We start from the raw sequence: 21,257 nt of genomic DNA, 5'->3' as shown, positions 1-21,257 counted from the left end.
TAATTTGTAATTTTAGTAATTTGAACAATTTCCAGCTTATCTCTAATTTACCATTCATTTCCAAAATTTTAGAAAGAACTGTTGCTGATCAGGTCTGTACTTATCTCTCCAGCAATTATCAGTTTAAAGAATTTCAATCTGGCTTTTTCCCTACATAGCAGAGACAGCTTTGGTCAAGATCACTAATGATCTGTTGATGGTAGTGAATTCTTGAGTTTTAACCATCCTTATCCTTCTCAATCTCAGCGCAGCTTTTAACACCAACTCACATTCCATCCTTCTTCATAGATTAGTCTTAATCTGTTTCACAAACGCCCCACTGTCCTGGTTCCAGTCAGGTCTTTCTGGTGGTACCTTGTTTGTTCAGCTCAGAACTGTGAAATCACATATCATTCCAGTTACATCTGGTGTTCCTCAGTGTTCTGTTCTGGGTCCTCTTTTAATCATTATCTACCTCTTACCACTCTGACACATTTTCAGGAAATATGCCATTCAATTTTACTAGTACGCAGATGACACTCAGCTTTACATCTCATCTAAATCAACTTTAGTCCTCCCTCCCTTCAATAACCTTACCCGGTCTGAGTATTTCCATTTAAAATCAATCATCATTTAATTATTTTAACTGTCTTATTGCTTCTTGCTGCTGTTTTAGAATCCACTACCATCAACAGATCATGCTAATACCTGCAGCCATCACACCTCCCCTGCTAACCCTTGTGCCTCAACATTTGCAGTGGAAAGATGCTTAAGACTCCAGTTTTAAGAGAGCAAGAAGTTTCACAACACTTGATAGAATTGTAACCCATTTATTTAGTCTTTTAACACATTTACAATCAGCAAACCCATCAATGTCCATTTGCCATTTGCTCTACACACACGAAATCTTCTCACCAACACACAATGACAACATCAGACAAAATGTAGTACAAACAGATCAAGGCAGTGTTTCCCTCAGTACATCAGTCTCACCCGCCGACACACTATTTACCCATCAGACAAAAACAGTGAATTGAGATTTTGTTTGATATTGCATAATTGCACTAGGGTTGAGATGACATGCAGTGCTCTTACCAAAGCATACTTAATGTATGTGTGTGTGTTTGCGTGTAGGTATAGTGAAGTATAGTGATATTCGGGTGCTAGCTCACAGCACCATCTGGGTATATCCACTTTAAAAAGCAGCCATTGTGCGTGACTGCACATGCAGAATGTGGTAGATTGGTGAACTGAAACGATGTTTCCCCTGAGGTCGCTTTGTTGTCAGTAACGTTATGACCTGGAGCATACCTTTCTTTCTCCTCTCTACAGAGAGAGCAGGAAGTTTCATTTAAGTCTGAGTCTGATTTACACATGTGCATATTATACACAACACTGTGCAAAGGTTACAGATAAATAACTCACATGGCTTTGTATTTTGTGTGCTTTGCAATCCATCCTGGCAGGATAGTCTTATTTTCTGGTACAGTATGTGTCTTAGAGTGTGCAGTATATTGACTATGCATTTTAATACTCTTTATTGGCGTGACATGACACTATAGCACCATCTCTCTGTCTTTATTTCTCCTTTTCTCAGTCTATTTTTAGAGTCTGTACTTTCTTAAGAGCTCAGATTGCCACATGTACTTCCTCTCTGGAAAGCGATCAGGAATCCTAATGCGGCGGAAGTCCTGAATGCATTTCTCCAGCTCCTGCTCCGGAGTCATCTTCTCTTTATGTGCTTTCCTCTTGGCAGCATCTCGCTCCCGCACCCCGAAGGTTCTCACGCGGAGCATGTCTGTCTTGCGGCGCATCTCTGCCTGCTGCTGCAGCATGAGGGCTGGGCCTTTGGGCACAGGTCGGTCCAGCGTCTGGATTTTGGACTGACGGCTCACGGGCCCACGGATCACGGTTCCCTGGGGGGAACTGGCCTCTGACTGGGTCTCGGAGCATGACGTGGAGAGTTCGTTGAAGGAGGTGCCGCTCTCGCCCTCTCGCTCACTTTTGTGGCTTTTGCAGCAGCAGTCACAGTGAGAGGACGACCACCGAGAAGGCCCACCTAAGATAAAACACACAAAACATATGTTCATTTAAATGCTGAGAAATACTGCTGAGTAGACAAAAGTATTACACTCTTAAAACTCTTTCACATTTTGTAGCTATACAACCAAAATTTTGATTGTATGTTATTAGTATTTTAGGTGATTGACCAACACAGAGAAAAGAATAATTGTGAGGCAGAAGGGTAACATTACAAGGTTTTCCAAATGTAAAAAATTATAAATCTGAAAAAAGGACTGCATGGTGGTGCAGATGTTAATACTGTTGCCTTGCAGCAAGAAGGTCCTGCGTTATAAAGCAATACCCCAAGCTTTAAACATCTCACAGAGCATTGTTCAATCTATCGTCTAAAAATGGAAAGAGTATTGAACTGCAAACCTGCCAAGATATAACTGTATACCTAAACTGACAGACCAAGCAAGAAAAGCATTAATCAAAAAGGCCACCAAGAGGCCAATGGTTAACTTGGAGGATCTGCATAGATCCACTGCTCAGGTAGAGGAATCTGTCAACAGTGACACTGTTAGTGACACTGTTAGCAAACTGTTTGGAAAATCAGTTATTCTCCTCTTGATAATAGAAAAATCTTTATTGGCATTACAGCAATCAAATCCTCTTATGATTGCTGACCAGCTTTTTCCCTGTTTCCACTGGCATTTTGATGATTTATCTTTGGTAATGAGCTCCATCTCTTTGAAATTGGGAAGGCTCCTCACTATTACCCTAATCTCTAGCTCTCTTTATAAATTATTAATCAGATTCAAGTCAGGACTCTAAACTAAATCTACCAGAAATATAAATGATTTTGGGTTGAACTGTACATCCACGACGCAATGTGTGCTAGAAAATCACTGCACAGCCTGACTACTGATGCTTTTCTTCAGCAGTAACATTGAAGCTGGACAGAGTCGATGGGAAGACGGGGGAGCTAAATGCAGGACAATCCTGAAAGAAAACTTGTTGGGGGCTGCAGAGGACTTTAAACTAGAGAAATTCACCTTCCAGCAAGTCCAACAACTTAACCAAATGAAGGGGTTCATTATCAGGCCTCTGCAGAGCTGAATGAGGGAAATTTAGCCTTTTGATTCAGGCTTGTTGGAGAAGGGATGCATGTAAAAGCTGCCAGATAGTAGCTCTCATGTACTAAATGTGCATACCCTTTGAGACTGACTGAAGGGAATAAATACAAACACATGGCAAACCATTCAGATTTTACTTGAACAAAGAAATACGCATTTTCTTTCCACTTGACAATTATGCACTCTTTTTTGCCACACTGAATCCAAATAAAATACATTGAAATTTGTGATTTTAATGTGAAAAAATATGAAAATGTTGAAAGGGTATAAATACTTCTGCAACGCACCATATTTTTCTACCTATATTCGACGACTGTATGTGCAGGTTTTTAAGACGTGCACCGGTTAGAACGTATGATTTCTCTGACATTTAATGTTTAATCCAAGAAAAGCTGCCAGGCTCTGTATATTGCTCCATGTGATAAAACGACCCCCAGAGCTCCAACAGCTCAGCACGGCTCACCAAAAGACCTTTCCCATTTCCCACCAAACCTCGCCTCAATCTGCTCCACTGTCACAGTTTCTGATTAGACCTGCAGCCACACCACCAGGACGGAGGCATGTTAGCTTTGTTTCAGATCGGCCAGTCACATAAGCAAAGACTAATGTGTTTTCTACCTTTATGGAGGCACCAAGGTAAAAAAAAAAAAAAGCAGGTTAACAAATAGCAGGCCGGAGAAAGAGTGAATGCATTCAGCAGCCGACCCTGAGGGTGTCCTGGTCTCTTGGAGTTTGGATAAATTGGTCCTAGCAGAAGATTTCAGCATTCTTTTTCTCTATTTTCTTGTACCTTCCTCTCGTCCCATCTCACTTCCTCCTACACAACTAATTATGAAGCAGAAATACTGTACTGTACAGTGCTGCCTGCTGGCTTGTGAAGTACTCAAGTAAAGACACTTGCACTCTCTCTCTTTTCCCAAAATAACCAAGATCGCTTAGATCTCCTTACTGTTGGAGATGTGTGGAAGAAGTGGATCTGCTGTATGTAAACAGTAAAGGCAAACTCTGAAGACCTCTTAATAGCCTTTTCTAATGGGATGATACAAACTCAATAGCAGGGATATCTCAGGGGTGGCGCAATGATTTGTCCATTGCCTCCCTCAAGCACATGCACCAATTTAAAATGAGCAGAGTTCAAGGGGGATTTTAACCTCTCTGCTCAGGCTATAATAACGACCTTATCTCTGCTGCGATGATTGCATTGAGCTGATACAGTCAGAGAGTCACTAACAGCTTTTTAATAGCTAATCCATGAGTAAAGAGGGCAATCAGCGCACCAATTTCCCCCCGCAGAAAATGAATCTCTTTGAATCCGGAAGCAGACGAACAGCGCAAATGGACAAATGGATGCAGGCTCTTCAGCAAAGGAGGACCAGGAGGAGGCGGAGACAGAGCATTGTTTCTAAATGGATGGATGCTTTAGTCCAGAGGGGCAACCCGATTAGGAAACAAGCCAACACCCAATAATAGCACCAGAAAAAAAATTCCAGGCCAGGCAGGAGAATGAGTAATTAGCAAGGCAGTGAGAGAAAAGCACCTAGAGGTTTTATTTTGGCGATGCAAAAGCACATATTAAAAGATAACGTTTTATGTAATTTCAGAAAAAAAAAGAGTCCCAAGAGCAATAATTTTTGCCGTAATCTCAGATCTTAATGAGATTTTGACGGTTATTAGGTTTTTTCGTGCAAATCATTGTTAGGAAAAACCAAATGAGGCGAGTTTTACATGATCTGACATGTTCTTTTTCTCCCTACAATCATCAGCAATCACATGTGCTGAGCAGCCGGCAATCTCTGAAAATTCAAACAAGTGATCCCTACAAAGCAAGAAGTGAGAAGAGCTGATGTGAAGACAGCAAATTGTTCTTTAGTCGCCACTCGCTGTTTAGGTAAGGAAGACGGCACCAGATGAATCTGATTTGAAACATATAAATAATTAATTACAAATCTAAATCAAACTTTAATTTAGCCAAGAAGAGATACAGCATCTCTTCTTACAGAAAGTCCCAGTACAGATGGCAACATGAACATAAAACTAAAACAGCTTCAAATCAGGACATCAGCAGAAAGCTGGTGTCCTGATTTGAAGCAATGAAAAACAATGAAAAAGCAGAGACAAAGCAATTACACATACAATACAAATAAAGCAGCTGTTATTAAAAAAAAACATGCCAACTAAAAGTTTTAATAGCAACCTGGAAAGAATAAAAAAAGTTAGTAGATTGGTGATATTTTGAAGCTAATTCAACAGCTGTGGAGCAAAATAGAAACAGGCTGTTTTACCAACTGGGAACATGTACCCGTATTTTTGATTTAAACCAGGAATCATAAGTACATTTACTTCAAGTCAGTAAACAATGAAGCAACACACAAAACATGCATTAAAAAGTAATATGTCTCATTTAAAGAGATATATCCTAAAAATATAAAAATCAAATGGTTACTCTGAGGGCCTACATTTGTTACAATGCATATATGCAGAGCAGCCACTTTATTAGGTACACCTTGCAAACATTGAGTTTGATCCCCTTTTTTCTTCAGAACTGCCATGATTCTCTGTGGCATAGATTGAATAAGGTGTTGGAAATATTCCTTAGAGATTTGGTCCAAATTGACATGACAACATCAGACAGACTGTGCAGATTTCTCAGCTGCACATCCATATTGTTAATCCCCAATTACAACACATCTCAAAGATGCTCTATTTGATTGAGATCTGGAGAATGGAAGCCACTAAAGTGCGGTGAACTCTTTGCCATGTTCAAAACACCAGAGCGAGATAATTTGAGCTTCGTGACACGATGCATTATTCTGTTAGTAGGGTTTGATGGGTGCACTGTGGCCACAAAACAATGAACATAGTAACGATACTCGGGTAGGGTATGGTGTTGTTTCTTAATTTGTACTTAGAAGCCCAGAGTGCACCAAGAATACATCCCCAACACCATTATACCACCTCTGCAAGCCTGGAGCATTGATGCCAGATGGGATGGGTCCACGCTTTCACGCTGTATACGCCAAATTCTGACCCAACTTTCTGATAGTTGCAGCTGAAATTGAGAGAGGCAAACAATTTATTATTGCCTAATATTGGTGAGTCTGTGTGAATTACAGCCTCAGTTCCCTGTTCTTAGCTGGAGTGACATGCAGTGTGGTCTTCCATCTGGAAGCAGTATGTCCATTGACATCACATTTCATACCATCATGGTTATTTTCATCAACACAACTGCTGTTCACTTGATATTTTGTCTTGTATGGACCATTCTTCTTAAATCTGAGAGACATTTATACATTAAAAACCCAAAAGGTCAACAGATTCTGAAATATTGAGATGAGCCCGTCTGACACCAATAAATATGTTGTCTTGTTATTTACTTTTGGTTTGTGGTTTGAGGGTGTATGCTAGAGGTGAATGTATGAACTCCACAGTCCTGTTTATATTCTAATGGGATCATTTGTAACCATCATTGCTGCAGTAATTGTACAATTGCCTGATCTAAGTTCTAACTGAAATATAAGAAACTTGAAGGTTTATAATATCCAACTTAAATGAATAAATCACTAACTGTCCACATTTGACGTCCCATTTAAGTCTAGCTGAAAAGAACGAAGCATCTTATACGGAAACTGAGTCCTTCTTTTTAAACAAGGGGGTGTGTGTTCACATTACTATCTTTTCAGGGAAGGTATTGATTGTAATGTGTTTCCCTGAGCTCCATGAAGCCTCTCTGAGAGATCTGATTTCCTCCACATTAACAGACTGGGCCTGGTTCTGAAGCCAGACTGAGGCTGTGTGTCTGCACTCCTTATAAATAACACAGAGATGGAGTTGAGCTCAGCACAGAGCATGTCTCACGGGGTATCCCCCAAATCTCCCTCACCCTCTCCATCCAACAATGACAGCGGCGATGTTTGTCCTCATCATGCCCGAGAGAGATCGGTTTTGTAGAGATGCGAGTTCTTGTACATTTTAAAGGCTCTAATTGGCAGAAAAGTAGGACATGATGTAGACTGAAGGCAGAGCTCTCTGACAAACTCAGATGTAAAATGTCACTGAGTTTATTTCCCAGTATTGATGTCCTTTTTTTGTATTTATTTTGAGCTTCTTAACTGACTCATTAAAGGTGCCACTGCAGTGTTTTGATCATCTCGGAGGAGCTTTGAAACCAAATATTTACATAAACTGTACAAAAACACAGTTTTTGTTCTCACATTGAATCATTGTAATGTTTTTCCTGTGTTAGGTCAGTTAGGATTATCTATTTTATTTTTCTATTTGCCAAATGCCAGATTAATTAGAGATCATGTTTTAGAGGAAGTACTTATAATATTAATCATTGCATCATTGTCTGGAAAGACCAGACAATGATGCAATGACTTTGTAAGTTTTTATTTCACAACATTTGAGTTCATTGGGGGCACACCTGTTTGTTTAAGGCAACACCTCAAACAAACTGCTTCCTTGTGTCATATCATGGAAAAATCAAAAGAAATCAGCTGAGATATCAGGTAGAGAATTGTGGGTCTTTGAATACAATTTCCAGGTGCGTAAATGGTCCATATTCATCTGTTGATAAACAGACGGAGACATTATTATTCAGTGTCCTCTGAAACTGGTAGGTGAGTGTCATTATTACCAGTGAAACAAGTCCTTTACCAACATGGGCTGAAGGTTACTCAGTCAGAAGGAGGTCATCATTCTTCATGACTGACATAAAAAGCCAAAAGCAACATAAACACTTCACAAATACACTCACTGATAAAGACCTTTTTTTGAAGACATGCACAGAGGTCTGAAAAAACAAAAATTTAAGTGTAAGACAATAACAACCATTATTACATTTGCAGTGAAAAGGGGTAAGCTTGCAGGCTTGTAAAATGTAGGGTTTGCAAGATTATGTTGTGTGGATCTTTTGCTGCAGCAGGGACTGATACACAAAATAGAATAGGAAAGAACATCATGGAAATACTGAAGCACATCTCAAGCCATCAGCTGGGAAGTTGAAGTTTCGGTACAAATGGGTTTTCAAATAGACAATGACCCAAACCATACCACCAGATTAGTTACAAAGTGGCTTAAAAGCCAGAATAGTAAATGTTTTGATGTGGCCGTCAAAATTAAATGTTATTGGCCGAGCTGTGAAGGTGTGTGTGAGAAGGAAGGCCTAAAAATTTTGACTCAGTTACATCAATTCTATCTGGCAAAGCATTGTGAGAAACTTCTGGAAGGTCAGCTAAAAGGTTTGACCCAAATCACAAAGTTTAAAGGCAATGTTACCAAATAGCAAGAGAATTTACGTAAATGTCTGACTTTAAAGAAAGTTTAAACAAAATCTCATTATTCTGGCATTGAGCAATGATTTTGGTAATTATAACTAACCTAAAATATGAAAGTTTTTTTCTGATTCATTATCTGACAGTGAGAAAGAAAAGCTATGCCTCTTTTTATAAAGTGTGTGTCAATATCAGGTTTCAGCTGTATGTGGAAAAAGCTAAAGATGTTTTTCAGTTATAGACTCAAGTGACCCAAAGCTGCCTCCTTCCCAAATATGATTTCAGATGCAATGTGATCTGTACCGAGTCAAAATTCACGAGAATGACTTTTAAACTTAAAAGCAGCATTTTACCAATATCTAAGCTGTCATAGTCTAACAAAAAAAAAATACAACATCTGAGAGAAATGTCTTTTTATTACTGTCTGTTTGCCCGTAACACAGCCTAACCCTTTGAGACTGAGCAGTTTGAATTATCTCGAAGTGCTTCAGGTGCTGGATGGCCGAGGTGCAATAACATTTTCTGAGCAAGACTTTGTGAAATAAATGAAACACATGGAAGGTACTTGAACCTTATTAAAAAAACAAAAAAACAAAATTAGTCTACAAGTATAATTCATCAAGGGTAAACACAGGTTGATTGAAAATACATACAGTCAGGGAGTACATTCAGATGCTGCTGACCAAATATTTCTTAATGTTCCCCCCGCCTAGCATAGTTTACAGCTTGTTAACTCACAACTGAGGCCAGTGTGCCCTTACAGCGAGAGGGAAATCCATTCTACCAAGACTCACTTCATCACTTCATGTTCAGCCTGACGGATGACTACTGCTGCTTTCATGCCATGTAAAATATTGCATGTATTTCCATTTGCAAATAATAATTACTTCCACCAAACAACCCCAAATTGCTCTGATCAGGAGCTTGAGTGTGAAGGAGTGGATTAAAATTAAATAAAATGTGTTGCCCCTATAAAAATCACATGTCCTAATTCAAGGTTATCAGTCTTGTATGCTCCAGGGTTGGCCTGCGTTAGCTGCTCCCCGTGAGGAGAGTGACAGCTTTGCCGGCTGAGTATTAATGACACGCGAATGTTGTCAAGAGGGTGCCGATCTGACGAGTGTCACCCTGACCGAGAGATAAACAAGCAACGCAGGCAGATTAAAACGTCCATATCGGCCTCTCTCCTGTGACCCTGAGCCACACCTCTGCTCTGCACAAGCCCTGATTAAGCAAGAAAGAAAGGTGTTCTTATCATCCTCTAAATGATGCCTCAGGAGGACTAATCCTTCTCCTTCAGTCTGTCATTAGGGAGAAACTTCTAAATTAAAGTACCTTGTAATAGTATTTACCCCTGGAACCCCTGGAAACAGAAAACACAAAATAGGGAAGGACGTTATGGGGAAGAAATGACACATGGCTTACATATTTGTTATAAATGAAACACCGACACCCCTAAATAAAATCCAGAGAGTCCACTTGTGTGTTTACAGTCAGAATAAATAAAGCTTTTTGTCAGAGGTTTGTTAGAGCACGCTAAAAAACAAAAAAACCTCATGGAGACCAAGGAACACAGCAGACAGGTCAGAAATAAAATTGTGGAGAAATATAAATATTCAGTGTATCATGTGAAAATGGCACAACTGCAAACCTACCAAGACTGGCTGCCCAACTAAACTGACAGGCCAGACAAGAAGAACATTAATCTGAGAAGCAAGATCATGGTAACTCTGAAGACGCTGCAGAGATCCACAGCTTAGGTGGGAGAATTTGTCAACAGGAAAGCAACTGGACGTGCAATCCACAGATCTGGCCTTTATGGAACAAAAGTCACTTTGAAAGAAAGCCATATAAATACATTTCGAAGAAGGTACTCCAGCCAAAACTGAACTGAATGGGCTACATGCAAAAACATTATGTGCAGAGGAAACCTAACACTGCACATCTCTCTGAACACAGTGTCCCCATGGTAAAACATGGTAGTGGCAGCATCATGCAATGGGAATGCTTTCTTCAACAGAGACAAGAAAGCTGTTCAGAGTTGATGGAAACATGGATAGAGCTAAATACATGTTAAGTCAGTTGAAAAACCTGTTTGAGACTCCAAAAGACTTGAGGCATGGTGAGGACAGAACAACAACCCTGAACAAATAGCCAGAGATGCAATAGAATGGTTTAGATCAGGGGGTCTCTAACTAGTCCTTGATAGTAGGTGTCCTACAACTTCAAATGATTTCCTGTACCAAATCACCTAATGGGAATGTCAAAATACTTTTACAATGCACTATAGTGCATCTACTTAAAGATGCTCTATTAATTTCCAGATTCAAACCTTGTAAGGCCAGTAAAGAGTTTATTGCACCCCCAAAAAAGCCCTAATGTGCAAAAGGTCACCTTCTGCATACCAACACAGGGAATCCCGCTGTCAGAAAACACTCAGCAGGGGCAATGTGAGGAGATTAACATCCAAGCATCCATTAAGTGCCTCTGGAGTGATTATTAAGGCGTTGGGTGTCAAACCCAGGATGAACTGCTATACCTGCCCTCCGGTTGCTTGACGGTACAGAAATACCAAGAGAAGGGGCAAAAATAACAATTGAAAGCATGCAGGATGTTTTAATGTGTGGAAGGTTGAAATAAAATTGGAGTTTAACCTTTTATTTCTATTATTTAAATGAGAAAGTTTGCTTTTTCAAGGTCTTGCTTTGTTAATTTGTCAAAATTGCTATTTTAATTAAGAGTTCAATGCCTTGAGAACACAGAGGGAACAATGGGCAATCATGAATAGTAAAACAGTTTTTTAACTAGGGAAAGTTGCAAACTTTATCATAAATTTGATACAGTAGGTTGTAGTAACTGTAATAACTGTATTCATGCACTAATCACTAAGTGTCCACTACAAAAAACTATTGATTCAATTTGTGTTAGTGTGCAAATTATTTAGGGTTATATAAACATGAATATGCAACAATAGAACAGGGTATAGTATATCATTGTACAACTTCAATAACTAGATTTTTTATATCTTTATCTGTTTCTTTCCAATAAGCTGATTTTCTTTCCAGAGTTGGGCGAGATTGTCTGCTTTAGATTGATGAAGTGCAAAGAGTTCTGTACACATACCTCCTCCTACCGCCAACCATTTCTCTGCAAAGGTGCTATTAAAGACATAAATGAGTTATTCATGGGAACATCATTCGTCTCTTGTAGGTATTGCCAATTCGGACTCCAACCAGGCTCTGTGAGAGCTCAGTGATGGGCCAATCTCTGCTTCCTTTGCACCTAGGCAATAGATTACTTTTCCCTGTCACTCCTTGCTACCTTGTTATAATTTTTCAGAGGTCTATTATGGCCACACGTCACCTCATTCTAGACCAAACTTAAAGCTGTAAGGTTATTTTAACGAGGACATCTAGAATCCATTGTCTATCCTTACAGTAGATCTCTCCCAGTCTGACCAGGCATCATATCTGTCAGAGTGCGAGAGATGATTTTGCCTCTGGGGTTACCGGTTCCCGGGGCAGAATGATGATTTCTGTCGCTGTGACAAGGAATTAGTGAGTTCAGAGAGGGTTATGGACTTATTTCATACAAGATGACAACTAGTTGTAAAGCAATGAACCAAATTAAAGTCTTTCTTTAGTACCTTATGGTTTCCTCTTTTAAATCATGTTGAAGAAATGGGTTGGACACTGTCGTGTCTTAGTAAGTGCACAGAGAGGAGGGAAATTTTGGAGCTGCGTGCTGCATTTATATTAGTCTTCAGTCTTGTCTTTCCCTACAGATGACTGGAAACCAGTACCAAAAATCAGCTGGAATCTTATATTGTTTGATAACGCCAATAACTTAATCTAGAAACGTGTAAAGCACAAATCTGGAGTCTAGACAATGATTTAGTTCAATCTTACTTTTTTTTAAATTTGTGTGGACTATTAAATGTCAGACCTTGTGTTAACCAAACGTTGTTTTTTGAGCAGGGCTGCATGGTAGAGCAGTTGGTAGTACTGTTGCGTTGCAGCAAGAAACTTCCTGTGTTCAAATCCTGGCCTGGAGTCTTTCTGCATATGTGGGTTCTCTCCAGGTACTCCAGCCTTCTCACACAGTCCAAAAACATGACTGTTAGTTTAATTGGTTATTGGTAATTGCAATTTTGTATGAGTGTGTGCGTGCCTGGTGGTTTGTCCCGTTTGTCTTTTTGCTGTCATGCAATAAACTGCTGACCTGTCCAGGGTGTTCCCTGCCTCTCGCCCAATGACCACTGGAGAAAGGTAACAGCCCCGCTGCGACTTTGCGCTGACAAGCAGATATAGACATTGGGTGAATGGATCTTTATTGAGCTGATCTACATTTCAGTCTTCACTGATATGAGCCCTAATATGGTCTTAATCTGGCAGAGAAAGGCCTTAATGCACAACCTGGATTTTAAAACTTTTTGCAACACTTAGTTAATTAAATATTTTCCTGTCTGTGCACTATAAAACTGAATTTTTTAAGGTCCTAAATATTACCCAGTGAGATCATTTAGATTTCAACCAAGTTAATATTAATTCAATTCTAACAACATTGGCAAATATTTCGTTAACAAATCCTATGTAAATATTTTACTTAGAATTTAAGTGAAGATGTCCATTCAGTCATTTGTTTTTCTCACTGCGTGTGTCGTGCAGAGAATGGTGAACTGATATGTTTACATGGGTTGTATCTATCTCTAACTTTGTAGAATCCAGGACCTGTTATAAAACTTGTGGCTGAGAAAGTTTCTGTGTTGGAGCAAGAATTGAAAGGTTATAATATATTTGATTAAATTAGCAAAAGCGCTAATGCCAAACTTGCTAACAAGATTTGGCCCCTAGGCAGTTGTTACTGATTAATAGCACACATGAGCTGCAGTTGTCAGAAAAAATAATTAAACATCAGCTTTTTACAATACATTTTAAAAGTTTATTACTATTTCAGTAAACTTTAGCTAGCTAAGCGATATCTGCTAATGCTAGTGTCAAACTTGTGAACAAGTTGAGCTTCTTAGTCCAGAGGCAGTCATTACCAGTGTTAGTCACAACTTAGCTGTGGTGTTCAGGGAAATAGTTTACATAACGCATTGGAAGAATAGATTTTAAAACTATGACTGTTTTAGGTTTATTTTCACGGCTAACACGCTAAGCTTTTTAACCATGAGGCAGACTTTGTTACCAAATAAGCCACATATAATAAGGGAATAAAAATTTGAAAAGATTTATTACTATTACAGAAACATTTAATTCTTCAGCCATCTTAGCAACTGTTCTAATTTTGGCAATAATCGTCAAATCTTACCTGGTTGTCATGGAAACCGTTTACATGCTTCTTAGAATAGATTTTAAAAGTTTATTGCTCTTTCAATAACACTTAATGCCTTAATCACAACTAAGTTCTCAATTTGTGTTTCTTTCTAATATTGAGGAAAAACTGGAAGACTTGAAGACATGAAAAACCAATGAAGATGTTGGTTCGGATTTTGCTGCTAAGGGGACCCAGTGGCGGTGTCTGTTCTGTATCCTCCATAAAACCTGTTTATGCAAAAACAATGCCTGAAACCATGAACCTGTATCCTGATTTATTGAGTGTATTTGATTTTGATTTATCTGAGACATGTGAAACGGGTGCTGTTACCATGTTGCTTATGAACAACCTGATGTTTTGTACTTCCGTTTGGGTAATTAAATATAAATTGGCAAATACTTGTTAATGGAACTGAAGATTTTATTCATCGGGGTCACATCGGGGTTGTGAGCAGATTATACAAAGTTTTTTTCAAACTGTTGCTATCAGGTACAGTTTGAAGCATGGTCACTTCCATTTTTGTGCCAAAAAAATTCAATTATGAAACAACCAAAACTACGAAAAACAAAATGATCTGATAACGCTTTGCTCTGGATATTAATCCTCGTGTCCTGCTTTATTTTCTAGAGTGTGATAAATGTTCAGTTAGCAGGGCTATCTTCTCTCTTTATTCACTAATCACCCTGCCTGTACCTTGTTTGTCTTCTGCTCCATTGGTATATATATTCCTTAGTTTCCTTTGTTCCTTTTGTTATCATGCACCTCACACCTGGAATATGCTGCAGCAAGGCTTTAAACAGACATCATTGATTCATGACTTGGTTTCAGGTTGACTGGGCCAAGTCAAGTTTCTTAACAAGTTATTTTTCTTTTTCTTTGGCCCTGGAAGTGCCTTTAGTATCCATTGGATTGCAATTACTACCCTACCTTTGTGCCCCTGGTTCTTCATCCACAGCAAAATCCAACCTTGATAACAACCATATTTTCTAATCATGACAGGCTGAGCTTCCATAACCTATTATTATATATTCTTCTCCTTTCTAATCGTCTAATCAGCTCATTCTAATTTGATCTGGGTTAAATTCTTATAATTCATCTTGTCATCTGAAAAGGCTCTTTAATTATGATGCTGTTCTGATGAGAGAGCCCTTTTGTTCAAACTTGCTCGTTTTTTTCTCTCTATCTAAAGAGGCACCAAAAGCATATTTTCAACAAGGTTTGAAAAATTAACCATAACCTTGGCTTGAAAGTCCTGACATGCTGAGAAATCTACCTTGAATGGCTGTACAGAGAACACACCAGGAGGAGAAAAAGAACATTTACAGTGAGCCTTATGCATAATGTCCACACTAATGTGGAGAATCAGTGGAGCTGTGGTAAACTACTGCTGCATTTAATAAGAAGAGCAACATGAATGATGAAAAGGAACTGACAGGCTGGAAGAAAACACACTCACTTTGCTTACTACCCTGGATTGTTCATTTTGCACTCTCAACCAAGCCTATCATTTTCCATCCATATGATCTGGTGTTTGGATGTTTACATAGGTTAGATGATTAAACACAAAGCAGTTCAATGTTCTGCCAAAAGAACATAACAATAATAAAACTTTAATCTGGTTTACTCCCCTCCTCCTAAAATGTGTTTGTCTGCATGTGTTTCATCAGGACTACCTGCTAGGCCTTCCAGTGTCCCACATTCACAATGAGGTTACAGTAGTAGTTCTGATGGTGGATTCAGGCCACCGTGACACTGTGAAGCAAGGTCCTCTTACGCCTGTCTGCTTTTGCCTTGTCTATCCATCATCCTGACAATGTCTCTGTTTCCAGCAACATAAATGTTTCCTCTAACTATAACCCTATTCTAATGAAAAGCAATTCTCTCCTCTCTCAGGTCTGTCTTATCACCTAAAATATTTTCCTCCCACCACTTCCTCACACTCAATGAACTTTCCTGTCTCATCCTTACTTTCATCTATTTTTGTTCCTCCTCTCTCTCTTCTTTCTGCCTCTGCCCCCTCTCCCCATGGCCAGGTCTCATGCAACTTTTACTCTCTCATCCAGTCCTCCTCTTTCTGTGGAGCTTACTCCCTCCATCTGTTCCACTTCGCTTTTTAACAACTTCTTTGCCTCTCCTCTCCTCTTTGTCCTTCTTTCCTCTCGTTCTGGACTTTCGCACCTTCTCATCCTCTCTCTGACTTCATCCCAGGGCGATGTTTGTTAACAGAGAGGAGAAGAGAACACCTACACTCTATGTTGTGTTTGAGAATAATGAATAACTCAGGAAATCCCATACAGAGTGGGTTATTTCAGAGGGTCAAAGCAAAGAACTTGGTGAAAAGAATTACACAATTTGAAAAATAGTCATTGCTTTCGACTTTAGTGCCTCGTAAAATTATCCATATTGTAGTTTTCACTATTCATCCTGTTCCAGCCACAAACCTAAATGTATTTTATTGGAATTTTATGACAGATAAGCACAAAATAAAGCATAATTAGGTCCACACAGGTGATTCTGCTGAATCTCAAGTCTTTTGCAGCCTCTAACAGGTTTTCTTCCAGGATTGCCCTGTATTTACCTCCATCCATCTTCCCGTCAACTCTGACCAGCTTTCCTGTCACTGCTGATGAAAAACAACCCCACTGCATGATGCTGCCTCCCCCATGTTTACCATGGGGAGGGTGTTTTCAGTAGGATGTGCAGTGTGGGGTGCATAGCCAATTAGCAATTGTTTGCACTGGATTCTCTTTAGGGGTATTAAAGCAACAAATTAAAATCTTGCATCATTTCATTTGTGCTGGTCTATAACAGAACTGCACAATATATTTAAATGAAAATCATCACATCCAGTATGAATGCGTACTACATCTCAATAGCAAAGGACTGTTTAGATGCAATATTTGGCAGGACATCGTATTTTAACTGCCATCCATGTAAAGATGCATAGAATGACATTCACTGCATTTATTCCCCACACATAATGTTTATTTTTAGTGGCCAAGATGCTAAAGCTTACAAAGAGGGGAAGGGACAATAATGAAAAAAAAAGGAAAAATGTCAAAATGTGGGTTTATCTCAATCAATTTCTTCATCACAATATACAGCAATAGTATCGCAATACATGCTTTTCTGATTTTGAGCAACTCTAGTCTAAAACATAAAATTTCAATAACATACATAGACATTTGTGGTGGTAATGTGACAAAATGTGTGCATATACTTTTTCAAGGCCCTGCAGATCGCAGCTTTTCGAAAGGGAGCCATTCAGAACAATTCAGAATGATGAACAAGTGCTTTTTAATTGGCCATATGTCTCCCTGTTCTGCAAAGAAATGAGCCAGATTTGCCTCTAATTAAGATATTAGCTGATGCACAGTCTTTGTTTCTGAGTAAAACTGATTCAGAACCATGCATGCTACATCGCTTTCTCTTTTTTTTGCTGCCCACTGGTGCTATATTATTCATAACCCAGCGGCTGTCAGGATCCGAGCAATAAGCCGTGTTTACGCATGACACATGTGTACTTGAATTGTAGCATAATTGTGACTCAACTTCCTTGGGGGACTGTGGCCAAGCCTGCCTCTAATCTCGGACCCTGAACAGAAGTTTGCAAACAGCCGCTGAAAGGGATTCAAACATTTAGTGGGAACGGGTGTAAGGAGGGTGTGTTTGCTTGCTTTTTTTCGTTTTATCCCTTCTGCTGTTGTATTTTTGCATGGCTGCTTTTTAATGTTTTATCATATTTGTGAATAGACCTACAGATTAACACAGATTAAATCAGAATATCACTGAAAAGTTCATTTATTTTAGTAATTCAATGCTAAAAGCTAAGCGAAGGTATATATATAGATATAGATATATATAGGCGCCTCCACCCAGCCTATATGTTTATGTGTACAATTTGAATTGTGTTCTTCTCGGCTAAGTCATAAGGTCAAACAAGCATTATTTAATAGCTTTAAATACATTTCACATCTTGCTAAAGCACTTTTTCAATATATAAATAATATTTAAAAATGAATCACTTGGTATTAAGTGGCTGTTTCTGCACTTCCAAATAATATTAGACCAACCCGCTGCCTTCCCCTGTTGGTCCTCTTCTTTCTCTCCATCCTCACAGATGAATGAAATGAACTTTGTGTTAAGGTGTTTTCAAAAAATACTGCAGTCAAACCGTATATAAAAATCATGAAATTTTAAGTTTAAATGATACCCTTGTTGGATATCAGTTACTGATTGGACGCTGCATCTGATCAGACTGATCAGATACATCATAACAGGTACTGTATTGTTATATTCAAGTGACAACATCTAAATTCAGCTGTATCGTTCCCAAGTTCTGTCATTTATCTGTTTTATGATTCACCATCTAGTTAACTTTGAAAATCTTTTTTTTCATCCCTGCCACATCTTCATCCTTCTCCCTCTTCTGTTTTCTGTTTTGTGCCCCCAAGAGCTTTCTTTTCTGCCTCTCCATCTTTAGCTCCCTGTCATCAGATGACAACACGATTTAAATGAATTTAAATGGCTGAGGGGAGGTGAATGGGCGCATGATCAGTGAGGTTCCTCTGATATTGATCATATCATTTACACATGCACAAACAGCTGTTAAATACAGAATGTGTCGATTTTACTTTCATTAAGTAAAAAGGGTCTTAGAGTCTTGAGGAAACACCAAAAGGAACAAAATACAGGTTGCTTGACGTCCAGTGTGAAGTTTCCACAGTCAGTGATGATTTGGGGAGCTACTGGTGTTGATCCACTGTATTTTTTCAAGTACAAAGTCAGTGCAGCCTTCTATCAGGAAATATTAAAGCAGCGAATGGTACTTCTAGCAGTGTAGGCAGGTGACAAGTCCTGCTGGAATATGAAATCAGCATCTCCATGAAGCTAGTCAGAAAAGGGAAGCATGAAGTGCTCTAAAATCTTCTGGTAGATGGCTGCTCTGACTAATACCCCACAGAGAATCTATGGAGTATAGTCAGGAGGAAGATGAGACACAAGAAACAACATTGCAGCGGAGCTGAAGGCCGCTATTAAAGCAACCTGGGCTTCCTTAACACCTCAACAGAACCACAGGCTGATCGCCTCCATGCCAAGCTGCATTAATGCAGAAGTTCATGCAAAAGGAGCCCCAACCAAGCATACAGTCCATATATTGTACAGTACATAGACATATGTTTCATTGCAATATTATGTATTCTTTTAAAAGACAGAATTTGTTAGCTGTAAATCAAAATCTTCAAAATTAACAAATTAAATGCTTGGCACACTCTATCACTATATGTGTAATGCATCCAAACAATATATGAGTTTCACTTTTTGAAATAAATGACTAATATAATACATTTTTTTTAATAATATTTAAATTTCTTGTGATGTACTTGTATTGGACCCCATCTGGCCACCCCTTGCCAAACCTTCTGGAGCCGCCCCTGGTCATCTCACATAACTTAAACAGACTGGAGAATAAAATCTTCACTCACGGTAGAAGATGTACTGTGTGTAGTTGGACCAAGGCCTGTCGTCTGCGTAATGACCCGTGGAGGGTGCAGTGAGGGAGGTATTGCAGGCCACAATGTGAAAGCCGCTCTCTGACAGCATGTCAAAAGCCTTCTCCAGATGTTTGAACTTGAGGTAAAACCTGCAGGTGTAACGGTCTGGTGGTCTGTCCAGGTCCCTGTTCTCATTCAGGGTATCTCCAAACACCTCCTTGGCCAGTCCAATCCTGCTGCTGATGAAGATTCTGGGCAACTTTTTGGCCTTGGGGTCGGTGTGGCTCTCTCTGTCTCTGAAGGCAACAGTGATGTAACCGTACCTCCTGTCCTGGGAGTAAGCTGGGTACAGCCTCTGATCGCTGCCCTGCGACTCCTCATCCCAGTCGCTGTCATCTTGATACAGTTTGGACTCCTCACTTGATAGATGTTTGGCCAGTTCTGGCAGCAGAAAATACTCTGCCTCTCTTTTCAACCTCCCTCTCTCTGGAAAGTGGTCAGGGAGGACAACTTGCTTGTCTCTGAGGTAATCCAACACATACCGGAACAAAAATCCATCCCTGTCAATAAAATACCGCCCTCTAAGATCCCGTGACAAGTCATTTGAAGACCCCTTTTTGTTAGAAAACAACTTTCCAAGTAAGGAATTCGGGAAGCTCGTCAGGGTGGCGTGACGGGTATAATAAACCTGCCCCCCCACGTTCAGCTCAACCACGTCCGACGGAGGGGTTTGCACCGAGCCCTGGTCTTTGGCGGGCTGTGTCTTGCAGTTTTCGCTCAGTGCCATTTCTCTTGCCCAAAACGTCCCAGAAGTTCAGGGTGTGGGGTACAGCTGCATGGAGCTGACGCGCTCAGACCCAAAGGGGAGTCCGGATTCCAGACGCAGTCCCGGCATCCAGTGTTTTCATGACAGAACAGTCCCAGAGGTGCGTCTACGGTGCATCCTTCAAGCCCGTGCGTAAAGACGAGTGCGTCCTCTCTGAGCAGCACCGATTATCAAAACCAGCATGATGTTACAGGCAACCACTGCGATTTAGTCGTAGAAGTGACTTCAAATGAATAAAAGCGAACTTCCAACAACGAAAATTAAAAATTTAAAAAGTTTCACTAAACCTAGATCTTAGTTTAGCCCTCTTAAATCCAGATAAAATAGAAAAGAAATTGTGAACGCATCCTATCGTTCTGCTTCTGACTGCTGGGATGCTGAAACACACTTACAGGGAGGAGGAGGTGGAGGAGGAGGAGGCAGGAAGCGGGACTCCTTTGCGCACCAGTCTCTCCAAACTGCTGAGTGAGGAAGCAACTAAACCGGCTGAAGATTTAAGATAATGTTGTTCCAATCGGTGACACAGAGGAGGGGGGTTGGGAAATCCACCCGTGAAGCACAGTCTTACATCATCTTAAAGGAAAATGTCATTCGCAGTCCATCGACACGAAGCGGGTGGATGGATGGGGTGTGCGTGTGCTGTGGCCACAGGCGGCGCAGCGCGCAGCTGGCGAGGAGGATTCAGGGTTATAATAAGGCAGCCCCAACATCCCAGCGGAGCAAATTTTAATCCCTGCGTTTGGTTCTCGGTGGAGCATTCATATTTAACACCTTTAGCTGAGAGGGGTTAGGTGTCCGCGTCTGTGGCTCCAAAACCCATCCGCTGTGACATCTATAAGCGGCAGATTCACACGGCAGCTTTAAAAATGACCTCTGCGTCCTCGATTTGATTTACAAAATGTAGATTTTTTGTCTGGTTTTGTAGGTTATTTGAAGGACCAAAATGCAGGAAGAAATTTGGTTTGAGCATAGTGAAGGTTTTGATTAAGAAAACGGAAAACGCAGGAGGAGAACAGGACACGGAGTACCAGAAGAGTATGGCTAACAGAGTAATGGAAGAATCCAGCAGTGAACAATGAGAACCAGTGAGCTTCTATACTTTGGCAGGGGTGGAAAATGACAAAATAACCAGAAGAGCTAATCATTCATTCATTCTAATCGGTGGCAGAATGAAGGCAGGAAAGCTGAGAGAGTGAGACTGAGTAACAAAAAGAAACTAATCAAG

General features: G+C 39.9%; 1 protein-coding gene across 1 annotated transcript; it reads right to left on the bottom strand.

Moving 5' to 3' along the window:
- Positions 1–793: 793 nt before the first annotated feature.
- LOC124859964 (BTB/POZ domain-containing protein KCTD16-like) lies at positions 794–21,014 on the bottom strand. The gene is made up of 2 exons (XM_047352887.1): positions 19,198–21,014; positions 794–2,038 (listed from the first exon to the last, which is right to left on the bottom strand). Exons 1-2 carry the CDS (start codon positions 19,991–19,993, stop codon positions 1,584–1,586), a joined length of 1,251 nt encoding a protein of 416 aa, XP_047208843.1. The 5' UTR covers positions 19,994–21,014; the 3' UTR covers positions 794–1,583.
- Between the last annotated feature and the right edge of the window lie 243 nt (positions 21,015–21,257).

This window comes from Girardinichthys multiradiatus, chromosome 23 (genome assembly GCF_021462225.1).
Source record: "Girardinichthys multiradiatus isolate DD_20200921_A chromosome 23, DD_fGirMul_XY1, whole genome shotgun sequence".
Classification (NCBI taxonomy): Eukaryota; Metazoa; Chordata; class Actinopteri; order Cyprinodontiformes; family Goodeidae; genus Girardinichthys; species Girardinichthys multiradiatus.
Note: the sequence above shows the minus strand (reverse complement) of the source record. Positions and strands in the feature narration are given on the sequence as shown.

Bases quoted from the DNA above. Each gene is read 5' to 3' on its own strand.
- LOC124859964 (XM_047352887.1), bottom strand. From the start codon at position 19,993: ATGGCACTGAGCGAAAACTGCAAGACACAGCCCGCCAAAGACCAGGGC. The intron at 2,039-19,197 runs GTGAGTGAAGAT...GTTTTATCTTAG, and splicing joins CACACAGTACATCTTCTACC to GTGGGCCTTCTCGGTGGTCG.